Genomic DNA, 24,865 nt, shown 5'->3' with positions numbered 1-24,865 from the left:
GGGGCATCGATTAGACTCCAGAAAACCCTGAGCGGAACGATGAGATTGGATGCTGTCGTCGGAGGCAGCCGATAAACTCCGTTGGCCGTGATTGATGGAGCGACGTATCGTCTTATCGTCGGGGGCAGCCGATTAAATTCCAAAAGCCTCTTTCCAGGGTAGCGGGTTGTCTCCTTGTGATTGTGGTGCAATCCTTCGCCGTGCTTGTACACGCAAATCGGCCGATTGACGGTCGATGGCTCTTGGTCCGGTAGTACAAGTTCCAGTGGAGGCTAGGTTGGCTTCTAACTTTTCGGAGTTTTTTATACACTTACCACACTTCACTACAAGAGGTCCCGGCTTCGGGCGCCAGTTACATCCGCAGTCGGATGGAGAGGTTTTTAAAAAAGGTTTAAGTTTGAAGTGACCGAACTTTATTCTTTAGAGTCGAAATTATAACTGAGTTAGTTTCTAGGATCTAACACTCTTATATCTAGGGGTTAGTTTCATATTATTTTCCTCCTGCTTAGCGTACGGCATGGGATCTATCGTCGTTGGCGTGCAGGTGTGAAATGCATCCTGTTGCGTCGGTCCGGGAATTGTTTAATCTGGTTCGGGCGGCATTGTAGCTTGATGTCGTCGGCATGGTCAAATGTTGTCGGCGCGGTTGAACATCATCGGCTTGGGTGGTCCTGCTCTAGATCATCTATGTTGGTATTGTCTCATCCGGTGATGCCGGTCGAGAAGGGTGTTAACTTATATATTTGTTAACAGTTTTATCTAAGATACACAGTTAAAGTTTAAGATGTTGGTTCAAAAATTACAAATTCCTTTTCAGCAGACCAATAAAATGCAATTGCTTAAGAAATTTGTAACAATCCATAGCATTTTAACAAGCCTACTCTGTCATCCCCGTGCTGCCATGCTCACTGCAAGCGTTACTAAGGCGGTAAACAACATTCCAAAGAGGCGAACTAATATAGAATAAAAAAAACCGATTTAATCCACCTTGTGGTGAAAGGAACCTTTGTTATACCATCTTATATGTCATTTGTTATGGGCATTTCCAGCTCAAATATTATTTTTGCTTTGTATTTGAATTTGTAATTTACATAAAACTGACAGAGTCAAATTATATACGTATCACTTTGAACTAAATTCTTATATAAACTGTTTCTTAGGCCCAGCCGTTCTCAAGTTATTCAGATGTGAAATCTAAAAATTATCTATTAGAGTCAACACATGCAAAGTATCCGATAACCGTGTAATCTTTAGGTGATAGTTCTTTAGGTCAGAAAGCAAAAATCTTAAATTTGGTGCCGATTGATACGATTAGTGGTAGTACCCCCTTTTTAAAAAAAGATCCGTTTTGTCAAACCTTTTTATTTTTTACTTACAGATAAACATGGAAATCTCGACCAACATGTCAAAAGGTCCAATGTGCAAATGAGAGATTCTCTTTGCGTTTCCTCTCGCTTATTACGGTGGCGTAAATACATTTCAACCCAATTATTCTAAAGGTTAAGCTTTCCAATAACACCAGTAACCGTTTCATGCAAAATAGACGCATTCAAGTGCATTTATTCCGCCGTAATAAGCGTAAGAGACGAGATGCAAAGAGAATCTTTCATTTGCACATTGTACCTTTTGAAATGTTACTCGTCAAATATTAGGGTTAGAAAGAAACTATTTTCACATTCAAATTCCAATTCCAATCGAAAATAGTCGAGTAAAAAATGCCTTTTTTAGCGTTTGAGCTGGAAATGATCATACAGATATCGAGATATCGTCTTCGGAACTTAATTCAACTGTTTGTTAATGCTGTGCTAGTTATCATCCATATGCATCCTAGCGATAAACAATCAGTGAACAGTGTGTATTTTAACCTACTAAATAACTTTATAGAACATACGAAAGCAATGAAAACAGCGTGTACAGAATTTTTGAGCAGAACTGATTTTAAAGTGGTTGTTAGTCTCGGGGTACAATGCTAGCCTAACAAGCTAATCCTCGTATGTTCGAATGTTCGGTGCCGTTACAGAGTTAGGATAGGATCTTTGCCCTAGCCCGTAATTTTCCTATACTCTAATAACCGGCTGCGAAGTCTGTCGATAAAGAAGGGTCAAGTTCTGAAGGACGTTTACACCCATGACTTTGCTTTGCTTGAATTAACTGGTTTCTTTAAAGAAATCATTAAATTTCGCAACCAGTAAGAGATAGATAGTTACTATTTGCAACAAAGTTGCTTATTTTAGCGTGTTCTACAATTTTTTTGGACGCGTTTCAAAAATAAAAATTTGTGTCACCCTTTTAAGCGGATTCACGGTTACCCTAAAAGTGTAAGAAAATGTGCTATATTTTATTAATTAACTGCTGCAAAGAAACACCCGTTGAAAAATTACACATTTTTACTATATTATTCTGTTTTTGAGGTTTGGTCCCATTAAAGGTTTGGTCATTAAGGTTTTCTTGAATAAATTTCATCAATCATTTTTAAATATCTTTTGACCAGTAGAACCAATCCTTATGAAATTTGGTAAATACATTTGCAGTGTCAAGACCTCTCGTTTAATACTAAAACAATTGAAACTAGATACATTATCTTGGTTAAAATCGCTATAAAGTATTGTAAATTTTAACGTGTAACTTCAATTGCTCATAACTTTCAAACTAAAAGTCCGGCTATATTACCTATCCGGCTATATTACCTTTCAAATGAGACTACTAGCGCATAAATCGGCTTGGCCATCTCTGAGAAACAGGCGATAATTATTACCTTGTCAAAACACGTTTTTAAGCATAACTTTTAAACTACTTGTTTGTTTTCAATAAAACTTCCTGAAAATTTTTATAATTTAGTAAGAGCTTTCATTTGGTACTAAGATCATTGAAATCGGTTGCGTGGTTCCGGAGAAAATCGTGTCTCGTAGTTTTCACATTTTTGCTTATAACTTTTAAACGAAACATCGGACCACGAAGCAATTCAATAGTGATATACTAGGCAATAATACCTTTCAAATGAGACTAATAACGCATAAATCGGTTCAGCCATATCCGAGAAACAGGCGATAGAAAATGAGCTGCACACACACATACACACACACACACACACACACACACACACACACACACACAGACATTGCTCAGTTCGTCGAGCTCTATCGATTGGTATATGTGATTCGGCCCTCCGGGCCTCGGATCAGTTTCGTGTTTTTCGACCAATTTCTAAACCTTTGTTATATACTATAACAAAGGTAAAAACATTCCACTATTATAGGCAAATTTTCCACTATTAGAGGAACATTACCACTACCGCCATCCGGGGTGAGATTGTGCCACGGGGGTGAGATTGTGCCAAAAACCAAAAATGTTTATTTGTGAAAATTTATTATATCTATAGAAACTGGTGACTTAAATTCAAAATGATGATGAAAATAACATATTTATTTATAACTTAGAATGGAACGCAGATAATATTAGCAAACTATTTAGCCTAAACAGGGTTTCAAAGTTCGCGATGAAAAATACTCGGAAATAACGCTTGTAAAAATTTTTTCCTTATTAACTAACCCGAACAAGAACGCATCGACTTGCTATTTTGAAGGTATATAAACTAATCATTTACAATGTATTGAAAGGTAATGGGCAGAGTAAATGAAATATGCGTGCGTTTCGTTCAGTAGTCAAAATACAAGTGAAGAGTTTTATTTTATGATCGTACCTTACAGCTAAAGTCATGGGTTGCTTTGTTTATTCTATCACTCCTCCTCAACCCATTGGTTTCAAAATTCCCATTGCTTCACGACATGGAATTAATTCAACAACAGGCAATGGTTTTGTTAGACCATCGGCTGTCTGCTGATTCGTATTAACGTAGTTTATACTGATGTCACCTCTTTCAAAAGCATCGCGAATGAAATGGTGACGAATGTCAATGTGTTTAGTTCTAGGATGGTAACCACCGTTCTTAGCTACAGCTATGGCACTTTGATTGTCGCAATGGATCACAATCTGCTGCTCACCTTCAATTAATCCTTGCAATCGTTTCCACCAGAGCGCTTCCTGAACTGCAGCTGACATCGCCATATATTCGGCTAAACCGGTTGCTCTGAGATACGGTTCGATGCCCTGTTTTGACGTTTATTTAAATGAAATTTCGAAAATTTTAAATTTTTGCCAAATTCAATAAATTTTTGTAACCAAATATGACCCCAGACATACCACCATAACTTTTCTATGAATGTATCAGATCCCAATGATTGTGAAAAAATATTAAGTACCTTTTTTCACTTACTTTAACATTTCTAAAAATATTTTTCTGAATTTACTCCTGAAAAATGCCTTTTTTCATAAAACTCAAATGTGCGACCCCTAAATCGCGGCAACCAATGTTGACGTCATATAAAAGTTTTGTTGTGACACTCTAAGCTATCATTTGAGGGGTGAGCCCCGGGTTTTCTGACATAGTGCTATTTTGGGACACTCTACTGTCCATTGACTACGAACTCATTTTTAGTTATTTCAGACCTCCCCGGGTTACTTTCGTTCATACTTTTTGTATGATGCGTTATTTTTGGCCCACCCCCTGCCCCATAGTCCACTTAGTTCATGGACGACCCCATATGAACTACTTTATACTGATATTTATGTGTATTGTTTTTAAACATGCTAATGTTCACTGTTTAGGTTTTAGCTCAACTTTATGTTTTTGGCACAATGTCACCCCCTAGAATTACCTACGGACTGGTTGGAAGGTCTCATATGCCCAATTTACAAAAAGGGCCATCGACTCGAATGCAGCAATTATCGAGGAATTACTCTCCTCAATTCTGCATACAAAATTCTCTCCCGCATCCTGTTTCGCAGACTGAGGCCGTTACAGGAAACCTTTGTTGGCGAATACCAGTGCGGTTTTCGAGAGGGACGCTCCACGACGGACCAAATGTTCACCTTGCGACAGATCCTCGATAAATTCCGGGAATTCAACTTGCAGACTCATCATCTGTTTATAGACTTCAAGGCGGCGTACGATTCAGTTAAACGAAACGAGCTGTGGCAGATTATGCTTGAACATGGTTTTCCAACAAAACTGATTAGGCTGATACGTGCTACCCTTGATGGTTCAAAATCAAGCGTCAGGATAGCGGGTGAGACTTCGGACTCGTTTGTGACGTTAGATGGTTTGAAGCAAGGTGACGGACTATCGAACTTGCTGTTCAACATTGCATTGGAAGGTGCTATTCGAAGGGCCGGCGTGCAGAGAAGCGGTACTATCATCACGAAATCTCATATGCTCCTAGGGTTCGCGGACGACATCGATATCATTGGTGTAAACCGTAGAGCTGTGGAAGAAGCGTACACGCGTCTTAAAGAGGAAGCTGCGAGGATAGGGCTTATCATAAATTCTACCAAAACAAAGTATATGGTGGCTGGTAGAGAGCGTGGTAGCCCTTCGGGTGTTGGAACTGCGGTGGTGATAGATGGAGATACTTTTGAAGTGGTCGACGAATTTGTTTACCTTGGTACGTTAGTGTCATGTGACAACGATGTGAGCCGGGAAGTAAAAAGGCGGATAGCGGCTGCCAACAGGGCCTTCTACGGATTACGTAGCCAGCTGAGGTCCCGTAGCCTACAACTCCGTACAAAACTCGCGCTCTATAAGACGCTAATTCTCCCGGTGGTACTCTACGGCCACGAAGCGTGGACGTTGAAAGAGAGCGACCGACGAGCTCTTGGCGTTTTCGAGCGTAAGATCCTGCGATCAATTCTTGGCGGCATACTAGACGAAGGAGTGTGGCGCAGGCGCATTAATCATGAAATATACCAAGTGTACAAAGATGCGGATATTGTGAAGCGACTCAAATACGGCAGGCTACAGTGGGCTGGCCACGTAGCAAGGATGCCGGATGAGAGACCAGCGAAAACAATATTTAGCAGAGAACCCGACAGAGGCCGACGACTTCGAGGCAGACCCCGTACCCGTTGGATGAGCGCTGTTGACGAGGATGCTAGAACAGCGGGTGTTAGGGGCGATTGGAGAGTGGCAGCCCAAGACCGAGTAATGTGGAGACGGCTCCTGAATTCGGCATTGATTCGATAAGCGGATTGTCGCCGAAAAAGTAAAGTAAAGTAAGTAAAAGTCACCCCCTAGAAGGGGTGAGATTGTGCCAAAGCTCATGCACTTCCAGTGAAATTAGGTTTCATTGTATCTAAACCATCTCTACGGTAGTTGTTAATTGAACAATTTAGTATATATTGACAGGTTGGAAATCAACTTAGTTCCTAAATTGTGTGTATACTGAGTTAAAGAACCAAAACATATGCTTTTTTGGCACAATCTCGCCCCGGATGACGGTACTTTAGGAGCACATACACCCAATTCTTTTTTTACACGGGGGATGCGTCCCGTGTAAAAAAAACCGTGCAAAAATAAACCGTGTTATTTCGAGAAACCGTGTAAAAAAATCCGTGTTATTTCGAGAAACCGTGCAAAAAAAGTCGTGCAAAAAAAATTCCGTGTACTAGAATCCGTGTAAAAAAGAATTGGGTGTACAACTGTTGGTGAAATTTGTATTTAAATTTAAATGTATGGTGGTATGTATTTAAAGGCAACATTATGGTGCACCATATTATCATATAGGGTAACCAACCTAATTTGGGCCCCATCAGCAGCTCAACATAATTTGGACACTTACATTTGATTTTGCTGTAAGTGTCCAAATTGTGTACAGCTGCTTATGGGGTCCTAAATACGTTGGTTACCCTAGTTCAATTGGAAACTGATAAATTGTGCGTTCAAATTGTCTTTAAACACTATCCCCTGACATAGCCCCTCTATTACTGGAGCATCATATATGTAAAAGTAACCAGAAGTCATATAACAGTTCGAATAGGCCAACTTTTAGAAACGATTAATTCGTCACCAATTTAAATATTGAAGGGAACCATTTTATTTTTTCGCTCAAAGGGGAAATCGGGAAGGGGATTTTCCCAAACCAATTCTGTCCTAAATACATGATGAAATATGTTAATCTTTCTTAATACTGATAATTCGACGACGCGTGACACCTTTTTGCAAGTGTTCGTCTTTCCCGCCCATGCGCAGAAACTCTGATCTATATATGTTTACAATATTAAAAGAAAGCATAAATTTTGGAAGAAATTTTTCAGCAAACGTTGTAACTTTATTAGACAGAGACCTAAAGGTTCAGTTTGTACGATCAATACGATTGCGATCAATACAGTTATATTTGAGTAGATATTGAGTCTATCTTAAGATGTCCGTCTTTACCAGCCTTCCCCTACTCCATGTCTAGGGATTATGAGGTCTGTTCTCCAGATGTGTCACTATTTGAATCAACATTCCCATTCAACAAAATTCGATGACAAAAATAGTAGGAAAAATGTTAGTTGGGTAAAGTATGTTATAGTATGTATGGCGTGATTGTTATTTGATAAATTGCATAACAGAGGCTATATCGCTTTAAGCACGGAGGGTTTTAGTTACGATATTTTTGGTTTTTGGATCAATATAAATTTTTTTTATCTCTCGAGATACCAAAACCAGTATATTCTACACATTGCAATACATGTTTGCTAAATTTAGCAACCTACACAATTGTGTGGGCTCGGCCTTATCTTATACCATTGCAGTATGGGCAAAAACAAGCCGAAAAAACGGACGCAATTAAGATATGGCCTGCAGGCTGACAAAATGTAGGTGATCTTATGTAAAATTTTCCGGAGAATCGCATGGTGCCCACCGCTTTCCTGTTTGTCATCGGGAAGTGCCCCATTTTGCTCATTTTCTCCTATTTTTAACATTTTTTTCCCTTTTTGAACTATACCAAACCAAGCTTTGAAAAAACAAAACATGAAAATCTAATTATTTTGTGTAAAGCAGTCCAAAGAATTGAATAGGGTTGACCCCGTTTAGTTTAAAGCGAGATCATCGCTTCGAGGCTCATAGACTTCAGCTTCTGCAGCAGCGGAACGGTCGCTACGTAACTATGGAAATACACGCAACTTTTTGCAAGTTAAGTTTTTACTAACCTTAATACAACAGATATACCGGAACGTCCAGATTGGATTAAAAACATTCAAATGTTGATCCAAGAATTTGTCTTAGAAAATCCCGTAGTTGAATACATCATTTGCCACACTTCTTTATTATTTTACAATTTAGAAATGACCAGTTTTAGGTTCCGGTAGTACTCTAAACGGAAGTTCCGTAGTGTGGAGCATGAACGAATGCTCTACAGTATAATGTATTCATTCTTACGGACTCAAAATGAGATGGCAGCAGTAGATTTCGTTTTATTTCATCTGTTACTTACGACGTGACAAAATAATCCTACTGCAATCTGGAATATCTCCGGGAAAATGGATCCAAAATTTGTTAAAATATTTTTTCATTGAAGGTCAATCTAAGGTGGTTCTTTGAAGACAAGTTGTGTAAAAATCGATAAAAAAATAGTAAAGATCGAGCCAAAAGTGTAACGGCAAGTACACTAATTTTTGAAGTCCCGGCGGGAACGTAAAGGTAAAAGTAGGTATACAATAAAGCCGAACCTACACAATTGTGTAGGTATGAAAAACAATTGTGTAGGTATGAAAAACAATGTGCATAAGTAAGTTGTAAAAGTTATTTTCTGCAAATTTTTAATTACATCAATTAGAAATACTTATTACCAATAATTTTTTATCTAAGCAATTTCGAAATACGGATCCAATAAGAAAATACGACAAATAAAACTTTTTGCTGTTTTCATATGATTTTGAAGACTAGACAATAATTAATTCAAGCACAAAAGAAAACTTCTTTTCAGCTGTTTTCTATTTTTTCTACGAGTTACGATGTTTACACAAGAGATTGGTGCCATATATGTAAAAGTACGACGTTTAGAAAGAGAAGGAATTTTGTTAAAAGTAATCATGTCTCACCCACACAATTGTGTGGGCTCGGGCTTAAAGGGATATATCACAGAGAAGACATATGCGTTGATTTATTGTCAAAGAATTAGTCTACTCCACTATCAATGAATCAGAGACATAAAAGATACCTACTCATTGATTTGCTCATGCATTTGTAGGTTTTGGAGAAGGCTGCAAAATAGTGACCAAGAAAAGCATAATCTGCACTGATAAGTGAATTGAAATGGCTAGTAATGGCACCAGTTTATTACAAAATTAACTATTTTTACGTTTCACTTCATATTCGAGCGAAATATTACTTAATACGTAAGAAAATAATTTTGGCCAGCTTTTTGCCTTAGTTACTCCTCTGTGCGCTGTAGACGCCGTTAGTACTGATATGAGTAAATTGAATTACAGAAAAATCAACTTTGCTGATTTAACCGAATACTTAGCGCATATTGATTGGAGTGTCTTATTCAATCGCGATGATAGGAACCTGCAATATCATTTCTCAGTGGTTGAGTAGGAATGCCCCATTTGTAAAACGGCCCTTCGTAACGTAACCACGTCACCGTGCTCAACGTGCTCGTCATCATCGGAGAACGCCATTGACTCAGTTCAATTTCAAACATGCTAGTGACAAATACCGCCGCCTGAATGTTTCATTATATAAATCATATGTACTGCGTGTGCAAACTGATCTTAAGAGGCAACCGAAAAATGTTTGGAATTTTGTCAACTCCAAACGGAAATCCTCTTCGATTCCTTCGAACTCAACTTGTGACTCTTGTGAGCTGTTTGCGAGATTCCTCACTTCCGTCTTTGCTGATGAAAAAGCTTCCAACTATGATGCTGAAATTGCGGCTGCGCAATGCGCATATTCCAGTCAATTTGGTGAATTTGGGTCTGTTCAGCATAACAACCGACATGGTTATAACCGCCACTAAAATACTAAAGCGTTCGTTCTCGGCGGGACCTGATGGGATTCCTACAGCTGGGATGGGGTTCCTACAGCTTTTGAGTCGTTGAATAGCCACGTTGGCCAATCTTTATGCTCTATATTCAATAAATCCTTCGCACAAAGAAAATTTCCCGAAATTTGGAAGGAATCGTTTATGTTTCCAGTATTTAAATCCGGCGACCGTCGTAACGTAAGGAATTATCGAGGAATCACTATCCTTTCCGTAGCTTCCAAACTATTCGAGATAATTGTCAGTGGTGTAATACTGTTCCGCACTAAGAACTATATTTCAACGGTGCAGCACGGTTTCATGCCTGGTAGATCTGTTTGTACTAATTTGCTGGAGTTTACATCTATGTGTATTTCGAATATGGAGGACAAGAAGCAAGTTGATATTATCTGTACTGACTTGAACGCAGCTTTCGATGGAATTGACCATGCAATACTATTACGGAAACTGTCTCCAGAGATGGTCGGGTATGAATATTTGAATACCCGAACCCGACCCGTACCCGATCATGAAAAAAATTAAAAACCCGTACCCGACCCGAACCCGCAAGTTAATTATTTTTGATACCCGAACCCGACCGCAACCAGACGGGTACGGGACGGGCCCGGGTACCCGACCATCTTAAATGTTAAATGTGGTCAATAGAGATACCCGACCCGACCCATACCCGGTTTCAAAAACAAAAATTAAGAACCCGTACCCGACCCGAACCCGCAAATTATTTTTTTTTTCAATACCCGAACCCGGCGGGTACGGGTACGGGTGCGGCCCAGCTAGCATTTTCATATGTATAAAAAAGGTAAAAATCAGCATTACGTACAGATATACATGCTAAATAAATCGTATTTCATGCACAAAATTGGCATATCCGTACTATTTTGGAGGCGATATACGTGATTACGAATAATTTTGAGCGTTACGACTATATAAGTATTTATATACGATAATATCCGATTAAGCGCGAGTCGCTCTGTACTACTCTACGATTTTGTGCTGAAAATCGTACGTATGTCAGTCGTTATCATTATATACGACAGAAAATCAACTTGATCCCACTTTATCTAGCTTTAGTTACGATTTTGAGTTTGTTAGGAGATATTTACGATAGTTTTCGTACATTGATATACGAGTTGGTGCTAGTTGGGGGGTTTCGGGCAAATTTTCCGCTACCTGACCATCTCTAACTGTCTCGACTTGGTGCTTCCCAACAGATGGTTGAATGGCTGAACTCTTTCTTACCTCAGTGGTAGGATGATTCGTGTGAAACTGGGTAGTAGTGTTTCATCGGTGTTTACCAATAAGTCTGGAGTCCCTCAAGGAAGCAACATGGGACCTCTACTTTTCTTGCTATTCTTTAATGATGTTGCGTTACTGCTGGGAGTTGACTGCAAGTTGGTGTACGTCGATGACCTGAAATTGTTCGTTTCGATACGAAATATAGACGAATGCCGCCGCTTGCAAGATGAACCGAGTTAGTAACCTCGGCGTCTTGCTGGACACCAAACTGACATTTAATCTACATCGTGAGTTGATTATCTCCAAAGCATTTCGATAACTTGGTTTCATCTTTAAAATTGGTCGGAACTTTAAGGACCCACACTGTCTTAAATCATTGTACTGTGCCCTAGTACGTCCACTACTGTAAAATTGTACACTCAAAATATTCTGCAGATAACTAATAGTAAATTTCCATATGAAATTCCCTATAATTATCATGAGCCGCACATAAACACAATCCTCCCAGAAATACACATAAAAATTATACGCATATGAATAGTATGTGCAATTATACAATTAAAAAATATACGCATATGAATAGCATGTGCAAAAGTATCGCGTACCCATAAATTATAACTGTTTGGCATATAAAGTTCATTAACTGGACACATTGCAAAAATCTATGTGTGGGACACATAGAAACTATACGAAAAGTTTTATCAGTGTAGTTTTGTTTGGTTTCCTAAATAGCTAACATGGAATCCACGGATTGAACGTGTGCAATGGAGATTTATCCGACTAGCATTGCGACACTTGCCCTGGGAATATCCTGATAGCTTACCAGCTTACGTAGGTAGATAGGTGCCGTTTACTTGACTTGGACACCCTTGAACACAGACGGAAGATGCAACAAGCGATATACGTGGCTAAAACTATCAATGGCGAAATCGACTCCCCAAACTTGCTTTCAATGATTAATTTTCGCGCATCACAACGACCGTTGCGATCAACTGGACTAGTTCAAACATAGTTTCATCGGATTGCGTTCGGATATAGCGAACCGATAACTGAATGTATCAGGACCTTTTCAAATGTAGAAGAACTATTTGACTTTTGTGTACCGTCACACCTGTTTGCACAGAGATTGCGTAGAGCTAATTTAGGATAAATTTTTATTCATGTAGACAATTTTAAGGTCAGATGAATTATTCTCAATAAATAAATAAATCTCACTCTAGCGGGGTAACCCTTATAGCAAAGACACCGCTATTAACGGGTCTCTCTGTTATTTTTCCATATACACGTTATGCGTCATCATCAGCGGCGCTTCTTTTAGCGACGGTGGTAAATTTTGTGTGGATGTTAGTAAAATTTCTCTAAAATTCTGCATTGAAGTTTGCTCAACTATGTTGACATGGCGACTCACTCACACAGATGCATCCAGGGACCACCTTGGCTGGCAGGGCGAGCTACCATCAGTGTGTCCCGTATATTGGCAGAGCTGCCAGTCTTCTTATTACGGGGTCGTCGCATATCAGCATTTCAATTGCATTCCAATAAAAAAAATCGAGAAAAATCGATTTGCTATTTGAGCTGCAAAAGTGCAAATGCTCTTTTGTAAAATTACTGTATTTAGATTTGCCGTGGAATACCTCTCACATGACAACTAATAATTGCTTTGTATACGTTTTTTTTGTAGTAGCACCTGCCTTGGAAGAGTTGCACATTAAACTGCTTCGGAAAATAAGAAAATCCGTTCCTGTTGGAAAATGGGAAAACACTTTAGCGAAATTTGCACACACTTATTCCAATCAAGATGCATGGGAATTGGAACGATTTGGATATAAAAACACTAATTCAGCGGTTAAACTTAGAATTTTAAAGGTAAGTTAAACTGCAATATATTGGTTGGTGGTTCTCGATGAAAGATAAATAGTAGAGTAGCAAGTTTTGCATTATGTTTTAAATATATTTTCTAATAAAGTAAATTAATAGTATTATAACGCTGTGAAAATGAGTCAAGAAAACAACGGGTCAAATGACCCCCACACGGTCGTTTTTAGTATTTTAGTAACAATAATAGAAGTGATACCGACAATTGTCGTTACTGTAATACCGTGCCGTGCTCTAATACCACGCAGCACCTACAAGTTGAACTATTTTTCCATAATAACGGTTGCTCGTTATTGGACATAGTAGCGGCAAACAAGTTGGACAGAGTGATTCGCTTTAACCAAATTTCAGTACCGGGAATTTCTAATCAAATCTAATCTAAAATCTAATTTCATGATCTGATTTTTTGTTCATTCGATGTCGACACGGTTGTTCAACTTTTGCCTAGAACCTATCGTGATTATACTAACTTTAATCCGATGGCGCTACGGTCCGCTATTGCTACAATTCCATGGGATCAATATTATCGGATGGACAGCGTAAACCAAATAACCGAGTTTTTCAGTGCGCATGTTGTTACTGTTCACGATGCTTGTAAACCTCTACAAAATGTGAAACAACACAAAGAAAACAATCCGTGGTTTAATAATAGTATACGCAAAGCGATGCTTGAAAGAGACTTGGCGTACGGAGGTTGGAAGAGAGCTCCACCTGACCTTAAACTAAGGAAACCAGCAAAATACTACGAAACCGTGCTTGCAAACTCATCCGTAATTTCATTCATCAGTACTTTCGTTCCACTAACACATCCAGCGCACTATGGAAAACGTTGGGGCTTGGTAAACATAAGCATAACGACGAATGCTCTTTCGATCCTGTCACAGTTAATGAAAAATTCTCTTCGCATTTTACAATTAGTCAAGTGCAAGAGTACACACGTGTTGAAAGTCATGCTGATCATCTCGATAGATTCTCATTTAAGCCTATTGAAATGTATGAGGTTGTGAATGCATTTTTTGAAATTAAATCGAATGCGACCGGAATGGATCAGATTTCATTGCGGTATTTGGAAATAGTTTTGTCATTAGTCCTGAATCACCTTGTCTTCTTGTTTAACCTTCCTAGTCCATTAGAAAAAAGTTACATATTATGCATTGGGGTCGGAAACGACCCAAGTTTAGAAATTGCTCTCATTCATCTATTTTCAATCGGAATTTCGTTTTCTTTACCTCGTTTGAAAGCTATGGCCAAAAACTGGCACCCAAGGTATGTTAGGGAATATTTGTTGACTTCTGCGACTGGCCACTTCTCCGTCGGTTCCGGAACACCCACTACCAGGTCCATGAGGACATTTTTATATTTTGAGATAATTTATTTTGCGTTACATCAAATACATTGGCTTGATAAATTAAGATTAATGGGAGTACAATGGGGACATTTTGAGCCCAAACGGCCATTTCCTCATCGGTTCTGGAACATCCGGTACGCGGTTTTCGAGAACAATTTTGAATTTTAGGATGATTTATCTTGCGACACGTCAAATTACATCAGCTTGATAACATAAGACTATTAATATTTTTTGAAACGATGGTTCTACAATTGATGAAGGGACGGTAGGGGAAAGAAATGAAAATTTTTGGTGAAGGAGGGGAAGAGCGGAAAGAAAGGAGTGGGGGGGGGGGGGTATTGGTAGCTATGCTTGACAAGTAGTCATTTTGACTCCTACCTTTTGTCCAATGCTGGAAGGTGCATGGGTCGAACCAAGCTATAATCTGAGATTATAACCGGATTCGAACCCACAACACCCGCCAGGGCATATGCTTCGCTGGTACTTGTACCTTTGAACCATAGAGACGCTGGACAAAAGGAGACCGCAAAATCCACTTCTCAAGAATAGCGAAGCGTTTGGTTGGGTTATCGACACATATTGTGCCGCTTCCTACATCAATTGCAGATTACCACCGAGCGAGAAGTTTGATCTAACTAGTTTTCTAGTTTAGTTTAGCTTAGCTCATTTGATGTGAATCAAATGGAATGGCATTACAGGAAATCATGCATAGTTCAAAAAGCTATAAACTAGACCTTTACTACACAATGTATATATTAAAGAATAGTATTTACTCTTACAACTTACTTTTACTTGCACTTACTCACATTAATAACAACTTACTCAGCAATTTCATGGAAAAAGGATCTATCAAAATTTATAAGTGCTCCTATTTTGTTCAAATTTTGTAAACTTATTCAATTTCCAAAAATTTTATGTAAACCAACGCACTACGCAACGTTAACCAATAGATGAATTTTGTTCCGAAGACGTGTCGATTTCTATCCTAAATAGCAAGTAAGACCGTATAACAAAGGTTCCTTTCACCACTAGGTGGATTAAATCAGGTTTTATTTTATTGTTTGTAGAGTTCAAGAAAAATAATTCGTAACCAAGATCACAAACAAGCAAAATGTCTGATATTGGTCGGTATGTTCGAGCTCTCCAGCTCTACAGCAGTGACTCAGAAAATATCGATTTCGACGGGGAATCCGACGAAATGTGCACAGGTCGATACGTTCGGGCGCCCGAAGTTTGTAACCAGGAAGATACAGATTATGACGAGACAGTTGAATAGTATGCGTATTATAGTTTGCCCAGTGTGCGCGTTGATAAACATCAAGAGGAATTGTCTCGTAGGATCTGTGAACTGGAAAAAGTCATAGCTGAGCTAAATAAAACCACAAACCATGCATCTAGCACTGATGTCGCCACAAGAACCGTAGTCGGGCCACCGGATGCCATTCATAGCCCAGCAGGGCTAGGAATATCTGAGCAAAGCCTGCCCAGTTTTAGATGGGATAACATGAAGCCCTTCCCTAAATGGATACCTGCGAATAAACTGTGAGAAGCTTGGACAAAATATCTCGAAAATTTTGAGATTGCCGCTTCTTTATCGAATGCCCATGATCCCGTACGACGAGTACAATTGTTGTTTTTATCAATCGGTGAAGAGCTCCAAGGCATTGTTCGTGCAACAAAATTGCGACCGAGTTCACAAATAATATCGAGCAACACCTGAAGTCAATTACCGATCCATCGGCAGAGCACGATGCCTTTTTGGTAATGAAGCAGGAGGATGGGGAGTCTGCAGTAAGCTTCAATGCACGGCTTATGGAAAAAGTCTGGCTTTACGGTTATAGCACCGTTAATCAGGATCGCCATGTCAGAACGCAGCTGTTGAAAGGACTAAGAAATCGAAATCTGGCAAGGGCGTCACGAATTTGCGGCTACGACACGAATTTTAACGTGCAGTCAGCTACAAGAGATGAAGCTTTTCCGGTAAATGAACCAGCCATTGCTGATGGAACTGTGGCTATTTACTAGGTGTATCGCCGCGAATCTGTAAGGCAACCGAAACGACGAAACGATGGTCCTGCGGAATTCGAACCCAGAACAAAGCGTTTTCACAACAAGAGGCCATTCCCACCGAGCCGCCGCAGCAGATGCCCTCGGTGCGATCTTCTGGCGCATAAATATGGTCGCTGTCCAGCGTTGAATAAGAATTGCAACTCCTGTGGTCGGCAAGGCAATTTTGCGGCTGCATGCCGGCGAAATCGTGTTAATACCATTCAGGGTCGTCGCGTTCAATCGGAAACCGTCAACGAAGATTAGCACGAGGTAAAAGAGAACTGAAATATATGAATGCATAGTAGAAGAAAAAACAGGTTACTTAGGTTATTTTCATTTTAGCAAGTAAACACCCTTTCGCTCGGAGACGTGTTGATCGACTGCTGGCTGGGCTCATCGAGCCCAATCAGATTTCTAATCGACTCTGGTGCGGACATCAACATCGTCGCAGGCCATGACTGGGACCATCTTAATGAGCAACGCAAGTTAGCAATGGTGAATCTTGAGTCGATTTACATCCCTAGGAAAAGTTTACACGCTTACGCCAATAAATCTGTAGTAACAGCAGATTTCTTCGTGGTAAGAGAAGGTCAATCGCAAGACTTGGACGAGAAGGGCTTCCACATCAATGAGCAAAAAATTAAGTACATACGCAAATTCGGCAGCTCCGTCAATGCTTCTGAGCTCCGCAGCTTTTTAGGGTTAGCCTCTTTCGTCAGTCCATATATTAAAAACTTTGCAGATATTTCTGCCCGTTTGTGGCCCATAGTTACTGCTAAATCCTGGAATTGGGGAGAAACCCATGAAAAGGCATTCGAACTTGTAAAAGATCGCATTGTACACTGCACAGTCTCCTTGGGATATTTTTCAGAGCGGAACAAAATCATACTATACACGGATGCTTCTCCTAATGCTCTAGGAGCCGTACTGGCATAAGAATCGTCGGACCGATTTTCGCGAATAATAAGCTTTGCTTCGAAAGCACTGACAGAAACAGAGAAAAAGTACACTCAGAACCAGCGTTCTGTTAGGAAGGTATTTCGTTTTGCGTACGGACGCCTCAGGTATTACATTCATTCTCAATAGACACCGTGAAAACTCCAAAAGAGCACTGACTAGAGCTGATGGTTGGACTTTAAGGCTTACTCCCTATAACTACGACGTGGAATACGTGCGGGGGCGTGATAATATAACCGATCCTTCCTCTAGGCTATATGAAGGACCTAGCGAACCCTTCGATGAGGATTCTAGCCCTTGGGAGATTGCCCGCCTAGTAGCGAATACGCTTTTAACTGATGAGGAAGTTAAGAATGCTACAGCATCCGAAGAAACATTACAACGGGTGTCAGATGCGCTAGAAACTGGGAATTGGCCTAAAGAATTGCGAAAATTTCATGCGATATCGGAGTATTTATCTAAACGGGACGGGATAATAATTAAGAGTGGTTGCGCTGTTATCCCGGAAAATCTTCGAAATAAAACTTTAGAAGTGGCACATTCCGGTGATCCATTGGCAGCCAAATTTAAAAGCATCTTAAGAGAGCGAGTATGGTGGCCAGGAATGTCAGAAGATGCTGAACAGTGGGTCAGGTCCTGCTCCGCATGTGCTATCAACGGAAAACTCGCGAAATCGACGTCCAAAACGTTTGCTCCAAAAACGGTTTGGGAGACTTGCCATGGATTTTAATGGGCCATATCTCAAATTTGGAGGAATCTTAATTCTGGTAATTATCGATCTCAGATCAAGGTATGCTATTGCCCGACCGGTAAAATATTGTGCGAGTTCGGGGTATTCGAACAATTCTCTCATCACCCTTTTTCCCGCAACAGAACGGATTGGCCGAAAGCTTCATGAAAGTTGTCAACAGAGCGATGTTAACAGCGTGCGCCAACGGAACCAGCTATGTGGAGGAACTCCAAGCCGCCGTACATGCATATAATGCTGCAACACACTCGATTACTAAATTCCCTCCTGAAGAGATAATGTTGGGACGGAAAGTTAAACGTGGATTATCCTTAATAATCCGTGGCAAAACAAATCACGATGAAGTGTTTAACGATAGAGACCGTGAAGCAAAACTGAGATCAAAAGAGAGAGAGGATAAACGAAGAGGTGCAAAAAGAAGTGTTGTAAAACCGGGGGACACGGTAATAATCGAACGGCAGTTGCGGGCGAAGGGTGATTCTAGGTTCGATATTAAGCGGTACACTGTGACCGAAGAGAAGAATGGTAGCTTACTGTTGACCGACGAAGAGGGAAGAACACTAAAGAGACATGTTTCACAAGTAAAAAAGTGTATCAGTGGCGAGAGAAGAGCCCTGAAAACATTGATAAATCCCGACAGATTCCGGTGGAATCTGAACATGATCAACGACTCCAAAGACCACGAAAGGTCCCCTCTTACTTGTCTGATTATGTGAGATGTATTCAGGATATGTAATTTTAAACAAATTAATACAAACTTCAGTGTATATGGTATTATTCATCTTTTGTACACAAACCTTAAGCCAGTCCACCTACGCAATATTACAATCATCCAAGGGGTCGGTCACTCGACACAGCCGTTTTTATGTTAGGCGACTTGAAACGAGCCGAACTGTGCCGATGCTGTATCGAAAGTGCCGAACTGCAAGATTTGTTAAATTCGTTATAATCTGATAGATCTGGCAACCGTGCGAAATGACTTTGACAACCGACAGTGCTCTCATTTCATATATAAAATTGAACCGGAGGTGTGCCGCTTGATATCTGGAGTGCCGCTGCACAATGTGCTGAGTGTCCGACCCCTTGCAAATACCATTGAGTATTTCTCGCTGAAACGGGGCTTCAAATATTGGAACTTTTGCCCTTAATTGGTTGAAAATGGTTAAAAATATGAATTATACTTTTGATACCTCGAAATAGTGGACCCCTCGTTCGCCAAGGGGCCTAACAGTTTCAAAAAAAGTTGACTTTTTAGCAAACCTTGAGTTTTATATCATGTGATATTTCATAAATTTGCCATGAAACAACTAACAAATTGCCCGGTTCTGTAAAGAAGAAGAAGAACATGGCTTTCAAATAAAGTAAATTTTTTTTGGCGGCCATCTTGGATTTAGTCGCCATGTTGAATTTTATCAAAAAATCACCACTTTCGCCATGATCCCCCCAACCGATTTTAATTTCAAGACCACCATCGGAAAGCTAAGAAAAAATTCTATGAAAAACATTCATCAAGGTAGATGTGCATGGCATTAACTAGATAAAGCAGTTAATTTTCTGTAGCAAGATATTCCATTATATGAGCGTTGTAAACCTTCTTACAGATAATTAATTGTTTCGTTTAATTAATGCCACTACACATGTAATTTGATTAACCCTTTGTCTGTACACTGGGGTCAATTTGACCCCAGGCCACTTTGAGAAGCTATAACTTTTTTGTTTTTCAATGAAGCAATCTACTTCTTTCGTGACTAGGTGTGTCTCCCAGAGATCTCTTATTATAGAAGTTATTTGATCAAAAAATTTCGAAAACTTACATTTTGCAACAATTTTATTAAAAAACTTCTTGGCTTCTAAATGACATTGTTTTACTTCCATCAGTCTTATTTTATCAAGCCGATGTGATTTGATATGTCGCATTATGAGTTATCCTAAAATACAAAAATGTCCCCAAAAACCGGGTACCGGATGTTCCAGGACCGATGCTGATGTGGCCATTTGCCTTCAACATGTGTTTATTATACTTTCAATAGTCTTATGTTATCAAACTGATGTAATTTGACGTGCCGCAAGATAAATCATCCTAAAATTCAAAATTGTCCTCAAAAACCGGGTACCGGATGTTCCAGAACCAATAAGGAAATGGCCGCTTGGGTCCAAAATGCTCCCATTGTACTTCCACTAGTCTTATTTTATCAAGCCAATGTGATTTGATGTGCCGCAAAATGAATTATCTCAAAATATAAAAATGTCCCCCGGGACCTGGTAGTGGGTGATCCGGAAGCGACGCAGAAGTGGCCATCAGTCAACAAATATTCCCCAACATACCTTGGGGGCTAGTTTTTGGCCATATCTTTCAAACGAGGTAAAGAAAACGAAATTCCGATTGAAAATGGATGAATGAGAGCAATTTCAAAACTTGGGTCGTTTTCGATCCTTAATGCATAATATGTAACTTTTTTTGCTGTGGCTCTTCTAGATGTCGCTGAAAGCTGAAACCCCCCCACAATGCTAATTTTCCAAAGTTAGGAAAAGTCAGAAAATTTCAAGTCTCTAGCTCGTAGCGTTACTGAGTATCAAGCTTTGTAAGTATGCCGATGGGTCGAAAACGACCCCAATGCACTAGGAAGGTTAACAAGGAGTGGTTTTAGTAAAGAAAAGTCGGAAAAATCGGGTTTTTTCAGATTTGTGACGTTTATATCATGAAATTCTTACCACCTAGAGCGATGATTCCTTCTACAAAAATATGCGCGTACACGAGATCTTCAAAGTTACATGTGTCATTTCACAGGATTTGCTCGCTAGGTGGCGTTAATGCGAGAATAATCAACTTTTTTTGTTTTAAATTTATGAATTCTACTTGTTAACTCGTTCTTGCTTTCGGAAAATTTGAACAGATAGACAAGATTTGCAGTAAACATGATCTTGGGACAAATAAAACCTATAGTGTGGTTCGGAATTTGACCGCTAGTTGGCATTGGTGCTTTATTTGTTTTTATTGTTTACCGCAGGTTAGAATACAGACTAGATCTAATTTTTTTTGTCTACGGCGTAGTTGTTCAAATAGTCGAGACCACTCTATTCTGAAAATTTTGGTACAAAATTCAGTCGTCAGGCGACGCTAGTGATGTATTCATTTTCTTGCGGTACTGTGCTCAATTTTCGCGGATCGTTTTAACATAAATCCTGGCTGAATCGGTACATTACTTAGCCAGTATTGCGAATAATTGTTACTAGTTTTATTTTGCGAATAAATGTCGAAGGCGACGACCTCTTGTCGAAACAATATGTTCATAAACAATAAATATAAATAAATTTGACAAGCGAGTGGTCGTGGGTTCGAATCTTAGTAGAATCAAGCCATTCGATGTCAAGTGACTTTAGCATGGGTTTATTCTCAGGCCCCTCCATTTACCCTTCCTTCGTGCTGAATTCTATATTTACCCTCTGAAGCCTCTTAACAGTGCAAATGTCCCTCCTATAGTTAAGTGTACTGGTCAGAGGTACGAATGAGTCCTCGCCAGGGACGGCTATAATATGGGATAGTGCTGGCAGCGAGGAATAAGTGGGTAAAGTAGATTAAGCTTTGAAGGAAGGGTAAACCCCAATACACGCAACCACGCATAAAATTTAATAAGCATATCGCTCACTCAATAGCGATTATAGCAAAAAGAAATGCAGTGCAGGTCATACAGCAAACATCCGGGCGATATTACAATAGATCAACTATACTGGTCGCAGTAATGAGTCCACACATGGAAAAAAAACAATAAATAAATCAAAACAAAAAGCACACTAGCGCCACTTGGTGATTAAATACTGTGCTAAATTGTCTATCATAGAATGATCTGACCAATCTTCCTGAAGACAAGAAACTTGCATGTCATCTACTTGTTTAACTGCGAACAATATTTATAAAATGGCACACGTACACCACCTGGTGAGTGGATTCTGAGGCGTTCACCAAGTTTTTATCTCCCACCGGACTATATTCACTTCGTATCTTGTCTATATAATCAACTTTAGCGAGAACAAGAACGATTTACACTAGTAGAACCCAAAAAATTTACGACCAAAAAATATCGAACAACAGCTCCCGAATACGCCACAGTTTATGCGACCAAAATCATGTTTTGTATTTCATTTTGAAAATAAAAATTCGTGTACAAACAAAACTAATGGTGAACCAAGCATAGAACTACAGAATACAAAAGAAATCAAAATTCGGAAATAATAACTTATTCTAACATAATTATAACACGGTCTGCCATCTAACATGATTATAACACTCTCTGCACTCGCGGTTATCTTTGTGCGTAACGAGGCGGACTACTCGCGACAGATTCCTGCCAGCAGGGCCTAAGCACTCCAATGACAGCCCATGGGTCCGAAAGGCCTAGGGGGTCATTGGAAGCGGAATGTCATCTATTAGCACAGCACCTAAGGTCCGGAAGGCCAAGGGGGCGCAATAAGAACTTCCTAGCTTAACGGTGGATAGGAATCAATTCTCTTCATTTATTCAAAGACTGTTCTATTTATACTCGAATAGTGACATCGAATTGTCACAAATCGATATTTTGGAATCGATACTTGGTGGTTTACAATGTTTCTTAATGTTAAAACGAGATAGACTACCGAGACAGCAGGTATCAAAAAAAAGGTTCTATATATTTAATTGTTCAATTGCGCTTTGTACGTAATGCTTGTAATGTGACCCTTGCCGAACACAGTTCGATGCCGGACCACGAGCAGCGTGGTCAGCATAAAATGTGCGGCCGATCGACGGTGCTGGTGCTTGTGCATCGCGGCGTACGGAAGAGTTTGGCTATGTTCTTATGACTCATTTCTTACTGTTTGTTTACTGTTTAAATGATGATCAGTTTAGATGGCGTACGTATAATACACCTCCCCCCTTTTTGAATAATGATAGTGAAACGAAATTATTTACGAAAATAAAGTTAAAGTTAAAAAAAACTGTCTCAGTATCTTTACAATAATTTTGGTTTTTGTGTCACTGTATAAAGTTTTGTTTGTATTTGCTGAAATAATATTTATTTAATTTTTCAATAAAAGCACTTAATTTTTCTTCAATAAGGCTTATACAAATTTGAAAAAAAGTTTATGTCGCCCCCCTTTCAAAAATTTTCGAAATGTGAAAGGGCGAAAAAATAAAGTTTTACACTATTATGTTGCGTTCTTTAGTGATAAGCAGATTCTTTACAGTTCAACGAGTGCACATCTCTAAATTATCTAATATGTGCAAAATTAAAGCAGTTATCCCGTTAGTCTTGATCAACTTTCTTTCACCAACTAAGCTGGTTTTTGCTGCAAGTCCCAGGCGACTATTTTGCTTGCCCTTTAAGTTACCGACGACAAAAATTGGTGTGCCACACTTAAATTTACGATATTTTACCGAACTCGGTACTTTTTTTAAAGTGTGTGCTTGCAATCAGATTTTTGGCCCCATTTGCTTTAAATTTCGTGTCATTTTAATTCAACTTGTTTTAAAAGAACCGAATTAGTTTGAGGCAAAAGCAATTAAACAATATATGAGTGAAATTCGGTACCGCTTTTGTCGGAGGTAATCCGAATTGCAGTGGGATTATTTTTTCCGGTCATAGGTATTAGATAAGATAAAAATAGAAATACGACAAATTAGACACTCCGGAATATCAACTATCGGTGCTTCAGGGCTTCAAATCGGTCGTTTTATTCTGTAGTGTCCAGGTACATACCCTAATTTTGAATGTTGGGAACGTAAAACTCAAAGATACAGTTTTTTATCATGCACTAGATGCATGCAGAAAGGACGTCACTGAACTGTTCGAAACATGAAATTTTCGAAATGGTTTGCATATACAAAGATAAACACATATACAATATTGCATATATTGCTTTGCATATACAAAGATAAACAAGATTGTTGGAGAACAAGCATCAGCTGAGGAATGGCCTGATATTCATGACTAAAACGTTGACCAAGAAACAAGCGGTTTCAAACGTGAATAGTTTCAGAGATATGTTTTCTTAAAACATGTCGGTAGCACAGCACTCCAAGTAAAAAAGTTGTAGGGCCTGAACGCCCATTTTCACACTATGATTAGATTGCGATACTCTTTCGTGGTTACCGAGTTCTGATCTAGTAAATGATACGGATTTGGACTGACACACAAATTCAAAGCAAAATTCAAATGAAGTTACACGTTTGTGGCGATCCTGTGGCATTCCACTATTATCAAATCTCTACCAGAATGCTTACTTTATGTGCTCGGGTTGAAAAAATTTGAAGTTTGTTAATAGTTTTGATGTTTGGTTTAGAGTGGCGCAGTGGCCTTTTAACCCAATGCCCTTCTGGCATACAAAAAAAATGGTTTGGTTTGGTTTGAACTGAAATTTAAGTACTATACAAAATTTTTGTATTAAATTTTTAATAATATGGATAAATAAACGCTGGTTTCTTCTTTTACCTTTGTTATACTATAACAAAGGTTTAGGAATCGGTCGAAAAACACGAAATAGATCCGAGGCCCGGAGGGCCGAGCCACATATACCAATCGACAGGGTTCGACGAACTGAGCAATGTCTGTGTGTTTGTGTGTGTATGTGTGTATGTATGTGCGGGGCGCAACTTTTCTATCGCCTGTTTCTCGGAGATGGCTGAACCGATTTGTTCGCTATTACTTTTGTTTGAAAGGTATTATAGCCTAGTATATCACTATTGAATTAGTTCGAGGTCCGACATTTCGTTTAAAAGTTATAAGTAAAAACGTGAAAATTACGTGACACGAT

The 24,865-nt window shown here is 39.3% G+C and overlaps 1 protein-coding gene across 3 annotated transcripts in view; it reads left to right on the top strand.

Annotated features, from left to right (window-relative positions):
* Window positions 1–24,865, top strand: part of LOC128744343 (remodeling and spacing factor 1-like) — a 165,706-nt gene that overhangs the window by 43,717 nt on the left and 97,124 nt on the right. The window contains exon 2 of one of the 3 annotated variants that reach the window (XM_053841263.1): window positions 12,787–12,968. The exons of 1 other annotated variant lie outside the window; for it this stretch is intronic. In XM_053841263.1, the coding sequence (XP_053697238.1) occupies window positions 12,787–12,968 (182 nt within the window). Of the gene's footprint in view, window positions 1–12,783; window positions 12,969–24,865 lie in introns of all 3 variants that reach the window. One more of the 3 variants, XM_053841262.1, reaches the window with a different exon arrangement.

The sequence above is a fragment of the Sabethes cyaneus genome, chromosome 3 (assembly GCF_943734655.1).
Source record: "Sabethes cyaneus chromosome 3, idSabCyanKW18_F2, whole genome shotgun sequence".
In the NCBI taxonomy this organism is placed as follows: domain Eukaryota; kingdom Metazoa; phylum Arthropoda; class Insecta; order Diptera; family Culicidae; genus Sabethes; species Sabethes cyaneus.
This window is presented reverse-complemented; position numbering and strand designations above follow the sequence as displayed.